This window comes from Bos grunniens, chromosome 24 (genome assembly GCF_055505025.1).
Source record: "Bos grunniens cultivar Pamir isolate PY7600 chromosome 24, Bosgru_T2T1.0, whole genome shotgun sequence".
Lineage (NCBI taxonomy): Eukaryota > Metazoa > Chordata > Mammalia > Artiodactyla > Bovidae > Bos > Bos grunniens.
The window spans coordinates 38680598-38694770 of NC_141188.1; the positions used below are offsets into that span (position 1 = coordinate 38680598).

General features: G+C 49.3%; 1 protein-coding gene and 1 long non-coding RNA gene across 4 annotated transcripts in view; one reads left to right on the top strand and one right to left on the bottom strand.

The window, feature by feature from the left end:
* Nucleotides 1-6074: 6074 nt before the first annotated feature.
* Nucleotides 6075-7520, bottom strand: LOC147346086 (uncharacterized). Its single transcript, XR_015153911.1, has 2 exons — nt 7381-7520; nt 6075-6270 (listed from the first exon to the last, which is right to left on the bottom strand). It is a non-coding gene; the product is annotated as an uncharacterized LOC147346086 (long non-coding RNA).
* EMILIN2 (elastin microfibril interfacer 2) overlaps nt 6507-14173 on the top strand; it is a 59188-nt gene continuing 51521 nt past the window's right edge. For 2 of the 3 annotated variants that reach the window (XM_086373089.1, XM_086373090.1), the window contains exons 1-2: nt 6507-6824; nt 7365-7487. In XM_086373089.1, the coding sequence (XP_086229215.1) occupies nt 6679-6824; nt 7365-7487 (269 nt within the window). In that variant the 5' untranslated portion in view covers nt 6507-6678. Of the gene's footprint in view, nt 6825-7364; nt 7488-9002; nt 9142-14173 lie in introns of those variants that run through there. The other variant, XM_086373091.1, reaches the window with a different exon arrangement.

The following is a 14173-nucleotide window of genomic DNA, read 5'->3' on the forward strand; positions in this document are numbered from 1 at the left end:
AGCTTGATGTGGCTCATATATATGAAGGCATTATTGCCTAAGCTATTATAATTCTCTTGGAAACAAAATTCTAAGAGTGTATTTTTGTCGTTTATTTCTTATGAACAAAAAAATGTGTTCAAAACCACACCATCAGTGTGACAGCACTGAGTTCTCAAGTGTAGTGTATGGCCCACAGTTAGCTGTAGGAAGCATTTTTATATCTAAGAAACATCTGAAAAAAATTAAAGGATATGGAATTAGTTACTACTTAATCTTTCTGAGGAATAAGAAGAAGTTTATTATTGCATTGCCTAATGATCTGAGTTGATTTTTATAAGGTTATTAATCCTCCCAAAGATTTCATTGAATTGCCCTAAAATACATTCCTTTGCAATGAAGAGAAAGAAATATCCTAAACAGCCAACTGAGGTATATGCTTTCTCCTGGGAAGTGGTAGAAAGAAAACTGAGCTAGAAGTCACGAGCCCCATATCCTTTCCTGACGATCATATTTAGAGTCATTCTGAGTTGTGTACATGCACTCTTGATATATATTTCTTTATCTTTCTTATTTGAAAAGAAGAACTGCAGTAGATGGTCAGCTTTCTACATCAGTGGACACAATAAAAGCAAGACAAAGCTCTTGGACCTGACTGCAAATTTGTTGCAGTAATGAAGTGGTGAGTAACAATAACAATTGTGAATAACTCTCCTCCATTCACCATGTGCCAGACACTTTGCTCAGCGATTTACATGTGGTAACACAGCACATCCTCCCAACAGCCACGTGAAAAAAATCCCATTTCCAGAGGACCAATCGGAGGCTGGGGAGGCTTTCGATTTGTCCTCATCACTCTGCTCAGGAGGTGAGGGTACCCAATTTTGAACACTGTGCTAAGTCCATTGCATGAACTCCTAAACATTATTCTCTCATGTGTGGCTTCAGGCAGGATTTCAACTTTTCAGTTTTGAAGTTCTCAGGGGATAGCTTAATGTGTATGAAGGCATACATGTGACCTGACCAATGACAGATGATTAAAATAATGGCCATAATCTTTCACAGTGCTTTTGAATCAATCGATAAATAATATCAGTCTTGGGTTCAGAAGACAGAGGTTTTGAATATTTAGCTCTGTATATCTAATGGGATATTTGCAAATATGTAGTTAGAAAAAAGTAAAGAGAGCAATTGTTCTTTCTTCTGTTTTAGTGTATTTGAGCAAACCTTTATTTTTTTTAGTATTTGTATTTATTTGGCTCGTTGCAGAATTCAGGATCTTTAGTCACGGCACATGAGATCTAGTTCTTGGACCGGGAATTGAACCCAGGCTCCCTGCATTGGGAACTTGGGAGTCTTAGCCACTGGACCACCAGAGAAGTCCTGAGCAAAATCTTTGACAAGGTAGGAAGTAGCTCTTGTTTGTAGATTTTGAGGTCTGGGGACTCACTGACTTCATTGAGATGGTGCCTTGTCAAATGGTGGTGGTGGTTGTTCACTCACTAAGTTGTGTCTGACTCTTTGCAAACCCCATGAACCACAGCACACCAAGCTGCCCTGTACTCCACTATCTCCTGGAGTCTGCTCAAATTCATGTCCATTGAGGCGGTGATGCTATCTAACCACCTCATCCTTTGCCGCCCTCTTCTCCTTTCTGTCGAATGGAGTTACACAAAAGTGTATCAACTAAACTTTGCTATTCCAAAACAGAGATCAAGTCAGGTGGTGCAGCCAGTTAATTTTTCTCAGAAACATTTCAGTCTCTCCTTCTTTACCAAACTGCATTAAAAAAAAAAACAAGCAAACAGAAAAAGATGAAGGGCATTTTGTCACTAACTCAAGAATGTGCAAGACATTTTCTTTGGTGTGTTATGTCAGAAATGCTTTGCAATCAAAATTTATTCACGATATCTAATCCTCAGGGACTTTCTTTTTTCATCATTAGTAAACAGCACAAAGAAATTAAGACACTGAAAATAAAACAGCGAGAAATCAGGGGAGAAATTTGAGTTCTAGAAAACAAAGATGAGGAACAAGTAGGTTGGGACACCCAGGCTAAGTCGTATGACTCTTAACCACATCCTAGATGGCAATCAATTCATCTTGATCAAGTGTTTTGTGCCTAGATGACTGATGGTGGGGTGGGGGCCATGAACCCACCTGCTGCCTCTATAACGATCGCCCACTATCCTCCTCCAGGCAGCTGAAGGGGGAGTCTGGGTTGCTAGGGATGCTCCCAAGTCCACAGCCTGGTGAGCTCTTCTTTTACCAAGAGCAGTAGTGAAGGGATGGGTTTTATGACATAGCTCTACTTTGCATTTTGCTTTAGTTAATGAGACTGAGTCCTAAAACCAAGCTCCCCTGCTAAGTTTATGATTATCCTCTCTATCCACAACCTCATTCCCTTTCTGGTCCAACCCCTGTTTCCCCCAGGATTGAGGCATATCAAGAAAAGTGGGGCTTGAAACTAGCAGGATCCTGTGATGCCTTCCCAGGTACAAAAGCCCCTCTGTGTTCCCCGTTTCTTCTTTGTATAGAAAAAGGCTTCAGTCTCGTAGGCCTTGCCTGAGTTCCAAGAGCAGACTTGAGCAGTTACTAATTAGAGAAGTGAGGGAACTCAGAAACAAAGGCAAAGCCATCAAGCGAGAAAAGTAGTGATAGCTTAGACAATGGTTGAGTGATAAAACTGGGTCCAAAGTTCCTCCTCAAGGGATGTACACAAGGTATCTTTGAGTTGTTCTGTAGAAACTGTAAGACCCCCATACACACACCCAGGTGGAGGGTGCTGACCATAAGCACGTAGACCCCAGTCTGCTTGGAACCAGAAGACTGACATTCCTGATGCCTCACCCTGTTATGTCACCACCACCCAACCAGAAGAAAGTCCACGAACTGAGCACACATCCTGTAACTCTCATCCCAAACGTTGCTTTTAAAACCCTTGCCTGAGAGCCAAAGAGGAGTTCAGGTGCCTGTTCTCATTGCTTGACCCTGCACTAAATGCAGTATACGTTTGTATCAGATGGTAAAGAATCTGCCTGCAATGCAGGAGACCCAGGTTTGATCCCTGGGTCGGGAAGATCCCCTGGAGAAAGGAAAGGGCAACCCATTCCAGTCCTCTTGCCTGGAGAATTCCATGGACAGAGGAGCCTGGCGGGCTACAGTCAGTGGGGTTGCAAAAGAGTAGGATATGACTGAACAACTAACACTTTTCTTCGCCACAAGCCAGTATCAGTGGATTGGCTTTGCTGCTCCTTGGGCGAGCAGACTCAAGTTTGGTTCAGTAAGTCACTGACACAATCAAGAATATGAATCACTATGGGCACTTTTGCTTTAAAAGCAGAGTAAATTACTTCAGCTTGTAATAGGAAACTGACAGTTTTCCAGTGCTTATTTGAGGAAGTTGGCGGCTTAGGAAGAATTCACACTTGCAGCATTCTGCTAATCATGTCCACTTTACTGCTCATGGCTGGGACCAAGTGATCTGCCCACTTAGACCCTTTCTTTCTTTCTTTTCTCTCTCTCTCTCTCTTTTTTTTTTTTCCTCTCTCTCTCTTTCTTTCTCTGGGTCTTAGTTGAGACACAGGGGATCTTCCATCTTTGTTGCATGTGAGCCCTTAGTTATAGCGTGCTGGATCTAGTTCCTGACCAGAGATCAAACCTGGGCCCCCTGGGAGTGTGGAGTCTTGGCTACTGGACCACTAGGGAAGCCCCTAGACTGTTTTCTATTCTTTTAAAAAAATATTTATTTATTTGGCTTCATCGGGTCTTAGTTGCAGCACCAACTAAATGCATCGTGTGGGATATTTCTTTGTGGACACAGATTCTCTAGTTACAGTGCACTGGCTTAGTTACTCCTCACCATGTGGGATCTTAGTTCCCTGACCAGGGATCAAACCGGTGTCCCCTGCATTGCAAGGCACATTCTTAACCACTGGTCCAGCAGGAAAGTCCCAAGACTGTTTCTTGAGGTGCTTCAGCTCTCTGTCCCCAGGAAGCCTCCTCTGCCTTGCTTCTTCTGGAAGGCTGTCTCTATTTCCTGAGTCTGAAGGGTCCCTTCCTCTAACTGGAGACAGAAAAGGAAAAGGATCTTTTGGGATCTTGACCTGAAGCCTTCTTTCTTCCCAGAGCAGCCCCACACTGGGTGCCTGTAGGGATGTGTCTAGGAAGACACGTGGGACACATATTGTCTCACTTATCTGATGCACATCAGAAACATCACATCTTTCATTGCACAGGAAGGGCTGGACGTTCTGTTAACACAGAGCCCACATCTATCTTGGCTTACCCGTGACTCCTCATGACTTTTGCATGGGGCCTTGCAATGTAACAGATGCTCAGAATAACATTTATTTACTGATAAGTGCCATTTGTAACTGATTAAATATAGTGTAGTGGTCACCTCAATGAGAAGTTGGTCCTCCGACTTTTGTGCTAAAAGACAGCTTCCTGGCATAACTTTGAGTCAATGAAACAGTTGGATGTGATGATCGGTCTGACTCATTGCCAAGCTTAAGAATTACGGGTATTGAAGAGAAGTTGTGGTTTGATAGCTGTCAGATGTAGACATATACAAATTGTGTGTTTCCTCCATTTTCCCCCTCTTCTGTCCCTCTCTTTTATTTCTGTGTGGTGCTTCGTCCCTGTGACACTTTATGGACAAAAATGGTGTGAGGATGAGAAAGAGAGAAGCCCCACAGAAATTAGAGATTGAGTTACGCAAGGCAGCCTTTCATCCCATTCTGTTATTTTCCCCTCGGGGTGGCTCTTTTGAAGCCTCGGATGATAACAGTTCGTTATTTGCATGATCTTCCATTTACAGAGTTCAGGGACAGACTGTCCTTACATGGTATATTTTTCTGCTTGGCTCTTGTAAAGCTTCTACTTAGGGAGTTTTCTTTCTCCTATTTGCAAATCAAAAGGCCCAATAATACCATCAAAACTTATCAGAAATAAAATGGACCCCCTGGCTTCACTGAGTTACCGTAAGGAACAAAGTTTTATGATTCCCATCACAGTTCATGGCCAATTCTTCTGCGAAGTTGCTTCCTTCCAAAAGAAATTTGTAGAGATTGCGAGCAAGCGTGCATGCTCAGTTACTCAGTCATGTCCAACTCTTTTTTGACCCCATGGACTGTAGCCTGCCAGGCTCCTCTGTCCATGAGATTCTCCAGGCAAGAGTACTGGAGTGGATTGCCATGCCCTCCTCCAGGAGACCTTCCTGACCCGGGGATCAAAGCGGATCTGCCTGCCTCTCATGCATTGCAGGAGGATTGTTTACCAACCAAGACACCTGGGAAGCCCTGGTAGCGATTGGTGTAACTCAAAAATAGAAATAAAATGGAATATTATACAGTGACTAAACTGTCTATGTCCTGGGTATTCACTGTAAGGACTGATGCTGAAGCTGAAACTCCAATACTTCGGTCACCTCATGCAAAGAGTTGACTCATTGGAAAAGACTCTGATGTTGGGAGGGATTGGGGGCAGGAGGAGAAGGGGACAACAGAGGATGAGATGGCTGGATGGCATCACCGACTCGATGGACATGAGTTTGGGTAAATTCCAGGAGTTGGTGATGGACAGGAAGGCCTGGCGTGCTGCAATTCATGGACTCGCAAAGAGTGGGACACGACTGAGCAACTGAACTGAAATTGTATATGTAAAGAAATATTTAAGACCTATGGAAATGTTCATTATATAATCTTTTATTTAAAAAAAAACCAGGAAACTGCAAAAAAAAAAAAAATAGGCAGAAAATATGCAAGCACGTGAAAGAATGTCTAGCAGTGTCTGAACTGTTTTGAAGAAAAGGTGATTATTGTGGAGTAAATGTCTTTAATAATAATTTTTTAAAGTTCAGAATGGGACCTCAGAAGCAGAGGCTGTGGGACTACTTGGCTTTTTGGGACTACCTTTTGGAAATTAGTGGAGTACATTAGAGTCTGATACTGTGCTTCAGGAAGCTGCTCGGCGGTGGTGGGGCTCTTTCCTCATCCCCTGCTGCCTGGCACGTTGACTTGGAAACTTGTTTAATGGATGCGTAAGAAAAAGAGGATCCGCGTTCATTCCCCCTAAAGTCTTCGAAGTTCAAGTGCGGAGGAGTAGCCGCGTCTTGCCAGAGGAGGAAATCCGAGTCGAGTCAAACGAAGGACTGATAAAGATGTCCCTCGTTAGCCCTGGGAAGCCGGCACCGAGCACGACGTGAGCCCCGCCGGGGTCGCCGACGGCGGCCCTTCCCGAGGGGCCGGCCGCGCCCGCTGGAAGGTGGGAGGCGGAGTCGCCCGGCTTCTGGGAAGAGACCAAAGGAATGAGTAATTGGAAATTCTGTAACAGAGACCCTTCTCCCAAACCCTATAGACCTTTCACCCCAAACCCCCTGCCGGGAAGCAAGAGGACGGGAGACAGACGCGGCGGAGGGAGAGTCACGTTCCGGAGAGGGAAGTGAAATAAAGAGGGCGGCACCCGGGGGGACCTGTGCGTCATTGAGGGACCGAGGAGAAGCGCGGGCGCACGGGGTGGAAAGGAGAAGTGGGAGCGAGAAGCCGGAGGGGGCGGCCGCGCTGCGCGGGTAAGGGCGCCGCGCAGCGCCTGAGCCTCCTGCCTTCTCCGGCCGCGCCCCGGCCGCCCGCAGCCTCCCGGCTCTAGTCCGACCCGCGCTCCGGATCCGGCCGGCGAAGCGCGCCCTCCGCGCGCAGAATGTGGCCGCCGACATGGCCCCGGCCCCGGCGCCGGCCCCGCGCGCCCTGGCGCTGGGCGCTGGCACTGCTGGCCCTGGGTGGCGCGGGGCTGTGCCACGCCAGCCCGCAGCCTGGGCACCCCGCACGGCCCAGCGCCAGGAACAAGTAAGTGCGTGGCCTCTCTTCGCCCCCAGGAGGGCCGAGAGCCGTGGGCTCCCACCCACCCTTCCCCGGTCTCCCGCAGGACCCCACGCTGCTCGCCAAAGGCGAGGAGCCGCAGCCGAGGTCCTCCCTCGGGCTTTCGAGGCGGCGCCTCCTCCGCGGTGGAGCGCGCTCCACGGCCAGAGCTGGGCGTCCCGGGCGACCTCGCCCGCGCCCCCAGCGGTGCTGCGTCTCGGACCGTGAGGCGCAGGGAGAGCTCCGCAGGGCAGGGCGATCCGGAAACTCCCCGGGAATGACTGGGGCCCCTGGGACGTGGGGAGGAGGGCCCTTCTGTCCGTCTTTTGTCGGATTAAGGTGCCTGCTCTCCAAAGGTGCACCCGCGCACCCTCCATATGTCGGCTGGTTGGCCTCCCGCCTCCGTGGGACCACAGGCTCCCCGACCCTCGCTCGGTCGGTCGCCGTGAAGGCTCGTTCCCTCTCTCCCCCGCCTCATTGTTCTCCGGGTTTATGCCGTGCCCTCTCCCCGACTCTCCTTCACCCCAGGAACTGGTGCGCCTACATCGTGAACAAGAACGTGAGCTGCTCAGTGCTCGAGGGAAGCGAGACTTTTATCCAAGCTCAGTACAACTGTGGCTGGAACCAGAAGCCCTGTCCGTCTGCGCTCATGTAAGTCGTGGAGCGGAGGGGCGGGCGGGGCGCACTGGGCCGGGGTTGGGGCAGGGGTGGGGTCGGATCTCTGGGCTCCAGCGGCTCAGAAAATCTCTTCCAGCGGATGGAAACTCAGCCGCCGAAAAGTCTGAGCGCTGAGCGGGGTACCAGGCTCTCCGGGGTATTCGAGTCTGGAGTGAGCGTCCGGGACGCGCCTGCCTTGCGGTCGATCGCAAGGCAGAGGAGGGGACGAACAAAGCCCCCCACCCCCATTCTCTCTCCCTCTCTTTTTCTTTCAATTTTATTACTAACATAAGGCAGCTGGACCTAATTAGATCCATATTGTGTGTTCTGGGGCACGGAGAAGATTCCAAAATGTATACTGCTAAAAACTCTTAGGGTAGGATTAGCTGAGAGGTTTGTTCTAGCCAGTGTTCTGAATCAGGCGTTTTGTCCAAATGTCCCCATAAAACTGACCTCTTCCAGGTGTTGTGTGTCTCTAAACCAAAGTCCCCAGGAACAACCCGCTTGAAAGTGTGCGGTTGTTGTTTTTTCAGGCTAGATTTGGGGGATTCAGCTAAGTGGTTGTCAGGAGAGATGGTCCTTAAAGATGAGGGGAAGGCTTAATCTTTTTGCTCATAAAGATTTCACTGTCTTAAAAAAACAGCAAGGAGGAAGCGAAGCAGCAGAGGACAGATTTTGTTACATACATCATCCTCATTCAGTTGTCATCTGGCCAGTCTTTGTGTTTTTTGTGTAAGTCAGATATCAGAGGGTGAGCTGATGTGAATAAATGGCTGTAGCCGACGCATGGGATGGTTGAAATTAATTGTTTTCCCCAAAGAATAAGTTGTTTGTCTTAGAGCACAGTTGTCTTTACAGCAAAGAGTAGCCAGTAGGCGGATCTGTCTCTGGCAGAGCAAAGGGACAGACTGGAACTTGTGCTGCAGGAAACCTTATTCCAGAAGGCAATGGAGGGGTGAGGGTGGGCTTCAGGCTGTAGTTGGGATCATCCCAGGTGGGCTGTGGTGAGGACTGAGACAAGGAAGGGATGCCTGCGTGCTAGGTCACTTCGGTCATGTCCGACTCTGTGCCACCCCATGGGCTGTTTGTAGCCCTCCAGACTCCTCTGTCCATGGCTTTCTCCAGGCAAGAATACTGGAGTGGGTCGCCATGCCCTCCTCCAGGGGATTTTCCCCACCCAGGGATCGAACCAGGGAAAGGATAAGTCCTATTAAAAGCAAAAACACCACGACCCCCATCAAAACAAAAAAAACTTAGACTCCCCACTGCAGTACGTAGAGCATCGGTTTGACATTGAATTGCTGGCTGTCACACTGAGTTGGGTAGCCCATCAGAGGAGCACAGTGTTCTCCTAATGCCTGTGTCTCTGGTTGCACAGGGCGCAGAACACAGCATTTTGCAGGTGTTTCTGATGAGCCCAGGAGCCCGAGTTGCTGCTCGCAATTCACAGGTGTTGTCAGTTCTTCATGATTTGATCCTTAGGACCTGAGACCCATGAAAGTGAAGGTTCTTGGGAAACTCAGCCTGGAGTTATGGAGAGGGGGCTTTCTGGGTGGCATGGGACAGGCAGGCCTGGAGGCCCATGACAGGCTCGAGTGGGGAGTGCGGTTTAGCCACTGGTGACTGTCGAGCATCGTGGGAGAAGCAGGTAGGAGCCATGCGGAATTGACAGAATCGGAGCAGAGCTGAGCTGTTAGGGGCGGTGGAGAGAATGGAGGGAGGAGGAGAGAGAGCAAAGCCAAGGCCTTGGAAGAGGAGGTGCCATCTTAGAGAGCTGGGGAGGAGAAGCCCAGGAGGTGGAGGGGTCCAGAAAGGCCAGGGGTCTGGGGCAGCAGGAGGAGGGGGATAGGCCTTCTGCTAATGCAGGAGATAGTTGCAGGCCGGGGGCTAGGCCTTGTAACTTGTGTGAGATGCAGGGTGTGGTCCTGTGGAAACCCCTTTACCCAAGAGTCTAATGTGTTTCAAGGGTTTTTGTGGGAAAAGGGAATTGGTAGTAGCCAAGCAGGTGAAGCCTGGTGGCTCAGACAGTAAAGAATCTGCTCGCAATGCTGGAGACCAAGGTTCACTCCCTGGGTTGGGAAGATCCCCTGGAGGAGAGCACGGCTACCCATGCTCCAGTATTCTTGCCTGGAGAATCCCCGTGGACAGAGGAGCCTGGCGGGCTACAGTCCATGGAGTCTTCACAAAAAGTCGGACATGACTAAGCTACTGAACACTTTCACACTTTAAAGCAGATGAAGAGCTACTTGGAAGACTTAGCAGGTTTTAGGACAGAAGTGAAAAAGCCGAAGGGAGAGACTGAATTTGCCCTGAGACTGAGGGAAATCAGAGGGAGACCAGGGTTCAGGGGGGAAGTAAGTCCTGCAGTAGGAGAACTTCCGAGCTGGACGCTCACCTGCCGCGGGGTCTGGGGACTTGGCACGCGTGGGCTTCCAGAAGGTTTAGCCGATGCTCCGTTTGCACATACAGAGACTTTGGTTCCAGATTGTGAATTTGGGCGTCGTTCGTGTGAAACTGGAAGTGGAGAAGGTTTTGTCTGATACACGGGCGTTGTGAGTAAGCGCTTTCCTGATGCTGTAGAGAACCTTGTGTGTCAGGCACCGTGTCAGGGCTGTTTAGTCCATACATTAGTTTAATGCCTGTGACGGTCCTTCAAAATGAATACCGTTGTCCCCATTTTTATCAGTGAAGACTTGAGGCAAGAAGTCCCTGACTTTCCTGTGGTCACATGACAGGGTAGTGGCAGTGCTGCCAGGAGACCTGGCCTTTGTGGACAGGCCTCTGTCCCTGTAACATGAGAGAGTGAGAGTGTCTTTAGTGGCTTCCCTGGTTGGCTCAGTGGTTAAGAACCTGCCTACCAATGCAGGAGATGCGGGTTCAATCCCTGGACTGGGAAGATGCCCTGGAGAAGGAAATGGCAACCCACTCCAGTATTCTTGCCTGGAAAATTCCATGGACAGAAGAGCCTGGTGGGCTGCAGTCTATGGGGTCGCAAAAGAGTCAGACACAGCTTAGTGACTATAAACAAAAGCAAAACAACAACAACAAAAAACACCAGTTTAGTACTTGTAGAGTACTCAGCTACTAAAAGGATTTCCACGTTCTTTCACGGAAGGCAATTCCCACATAAAAGTGAGTGAGCATCGTTGGTCCTCGTATGAGCTTGTGCATGTGTGTTCATGCCTGTGTGCTTTACTCTGTTTCCTGGGCATCATTTGCAAGGATGCCGTGGACTCCATCATTTTTCACACTGTCTACCATGCTGTGCAGTTTGGCTCTTATTTTATGAAAACACTGGCCAGTTTGCTTCCTTTGTTTGGTTTGTTAGGCTGGTTGTTGAAAAGATGCTAATTAGGGAGGCCAGCCTGGTGGAGCTTGAGACTTGTGGAAAACCACCCCTGTCCCCCTGGGCTCAGCCACCACCCTGAGACTTGTCACTGGGGATGGAGTTTAAAGCGTGCTTCCAGAAAAACCATTCGAAGCTCATGTCCTAATACTTGTGAGGTGGTGATACCATTCTTGTGTACGGAGGATGGTTAATTACTATGAAGACTTCTCTGTCACTAGGAATTTGAAATCAGGGCTCTCTCTCTCTCTGTGGGTCTGTGTCTCTGGTGCCCTCAGTGTGAGGAGGGGTCCAGGTCTCCAAGGCACAGGACCATGTCCACAGACACTGCTCTGTCTTCCCTTAGCTAATTCCTGAGGGTGGCTGATCTGACCCGGGGAGGAGAGAAGTTATCTGGTGCTGATTATCCAGTGAGGAGGGAAGGGCAGCTGCTGTGAACTCTAAAGCAGCATAAAAGCTGGGCGGTGGCGATTGATCATTTACTCTGAATTCTGAAGATGGGTCTGAGGACCGTTCCCCACTCTGAGATCATTGTTCAGCTTTACACGTTCACGTTAAGAAAGACATAAATCTTCTAAAATTTCATCGTATTGCAGAGTTCTCTGATTCACTGTAAAAGCCTTTAGCAGTTCAGCCTGTTTGGTAGATGGTCACTGTTGCACACACCCCCGCACTTAGGATGGTCCCAGCGGAGAGAGTCTGTCTTGTCCTGGACTTGTTTGAGGGACTTGTTTTGGGAGACATAGGAATGTGGGAGACTTGGAATTCTTTCTGCAGGGTGGGAACCGGGCAGGTTGACGGCCTTGGCAGACTTGATGCAGTGTCCAGGGCTGATTTCACGAGACGCTCTTCTTGGAGCGCATTCTTGTAAGGGGATGAGTCCTTTTATGTTCATTATCTTCCGTCTGTACTGCAATCCCTGGGCATTATCCCCCTTTTACAGGAGGGCATGTAGTCAGGAAGTAGTGGAGCCTGGGAACAAGTCCAGCTCTGTTATTTCTAAGCCTTAGGCTCTTCCCATCCCACACAGCCCCTTGCTGTCTAAACCCACACTCAGTGATGAGCGCCCCAAGGGTGTGTGTGGTGTGCGTGCGTGAGTGTGCCTCCATGTGTGATGCTATGACCCTGGCAGCCCCAGTGTGATGGGAGGGGATAGTGAGGATCTGAGCTCTCGCAGAGCGCCCCCCTCAACACGGGTTGGCCATGCTTGTGTGCACTGCTGATGGAAAACAGCACTGTCTTTCTTCTCCTGGCTGGACTGGGCATTGTTCCTTTCATGCATCATTCATGCCTCATGGCAGCAATTCTAGAGAGTTCCTTCACCTCCCACTCAGCTGAGCTAAGCTGAGTGCTGTTAGTATTTGAGGCGTTTGGGGGTGTCCCATGTGCAGAGGAGGCGCCTTGCTGGTGAGGACAGGGAGGACCCCAAACGTAAGGCAGGGTTTTTCCCCTCTATTCACTGCTGTCTGACACTGCAAACTGACTGGGTTTATCAGCATCTGCCCAGCCCAGCCCCTACCCGCTCCTTGGTTGTATAGAATTTTGGTGAAATTTTTCCTATTAGCTCTTTTTTAAAAAAGAAAAACACTCAGCGGTCAGGACAGGGAGCTGGGCGGGGCCAACTCTAGGAGCCTGCACTGCTGTGATAAAACAGATGCAGAATTTTCTAATTTCCCCCAGGTGTGAGTGTTGGTGCTGAGTTTCCAGAACTCCTCTAATCCTTAGATTCTAGAGGGAGCAGATGGTCATTCATTTGGAAGAAAAGTTTTCTATTAGGGAGCAGTCTCAGCCAGGAAAAGCTTAAAAAGAAAAAAAAAAAAGCGCTTGAGACTGGAGGGAAAAAAATGAGGGCTTACGTCTTCTAGAGCCAATTCTACGTTTCTCACATCTCCAGGAACGAAATTGCTTTCAATTCAAACTGTGCCTTTTGTGTAGATTGCTCTGGGGGAATGTTTCTTCTTTCTGGGTTTTTTTTTTCCCCAAGATTTCTTGATTTTTGGCTGTGCTGAGTCTTTGTTGCTGCACGTGGGCTTTCTCTAGTTGCGGTGCGAGAGCTTCTCATTGCGGTGGCTTCTCTTTTTCCGGAGCACAGATCCTGGAGCTTGGGCTCAGTTGCTGTGGCGCACGGGCTTAGTTGCCCCTCGGCATGTGGGACACTGGGCCAGGGATCGAACCCATGTCCATTGCATTGCAAGGCAGATTCTTATCTCCTGGGCCAGCTGGGAAGTCCCTTCATTCAGCTTTAACTACTGTCTTGAGGTCCATTGGCTGTGATGAGCCCTGCTCCTTGGTACGAGGAGGGACCTTGTTATCACGAGGGACCCCAAGTCCAAACCCAGGAGCACGTGCACAGAGGCACCCAGAGCTGTGCTTGGTCCCTGCTGCGTCCCCCTCTTCCGGCCCCATCCTCAGCAGCCTCTGGTGCTTCCCCAGGTGCCTCAGACCTTCCTTTCAAGCTGCCTCACTCTTTTCCTTCGTTCCTAGTAGATACGATGCTATGTTTGTAGAGCCCTTTGGTGTTCCCAGGAGAAGGCAATGGCACCCCACTCCAGTACTCTTGCCTGGAAAATCCCATGGGTGGAGGAGCCTGGTAGGCTGCAGTCCATGGGGTCTTGAAGAGTCGGACACAACTAAGCGACTTCACTTTGACTTTTCACTTTCATGCACTGGAGAAGGAAATGGCAACCCACTCCAGTGTTCTTGTCTGGAGAATCCCAGGGACTGGGGAGCCTGCTGGGCTGCCATCTATGGGGTTGCACAGAGTCAGACACGACTGAAGCGACTTAGCAGCAGCAGCAGTTGGTGTTCCCAAAACATTTTCACATTCATAATTTTATTTTATTCTCATCACAAGCTCAGCCAGGAGATTAAGCAGGGAAGAGACTGGGGTCTTGGAAGAAGAACTTTGTACTTATGGGCTACACTTTCCACCTTTCTTATCTTGGAGGAAAATGAATAGAATACACACAGAGGTTGTGGCTTTAAGGAAAACAGTTGGCTTTTTGTGAAGCCTCATTTAATTCCTGTTAATTAGTCTTCCTCCACGGATCTGTGATTCCACCAACACTTGGTCAATGAATTAGAATTCTGATGAAGTCAGAAAAGGGGAGACATGGCAGGGTGGGGTGGGGACAGGTCAGCGGGCCCCTCACGTAGTCCCTCAAGGCTGGCTAGGTGTGGCCAGCGCTTCCGGAAGAGATAGAAGATGCAACTTCTGGCCTCTGCTCTACCACCGCCAAGCTGTGTGACTTCAGGCTCGTCACTCAACCTCTCTGAGACGCACTTCCTCAGCACTACAGGGGAGGTGACGGCTGTGAGGTACAGTCATCAGCAA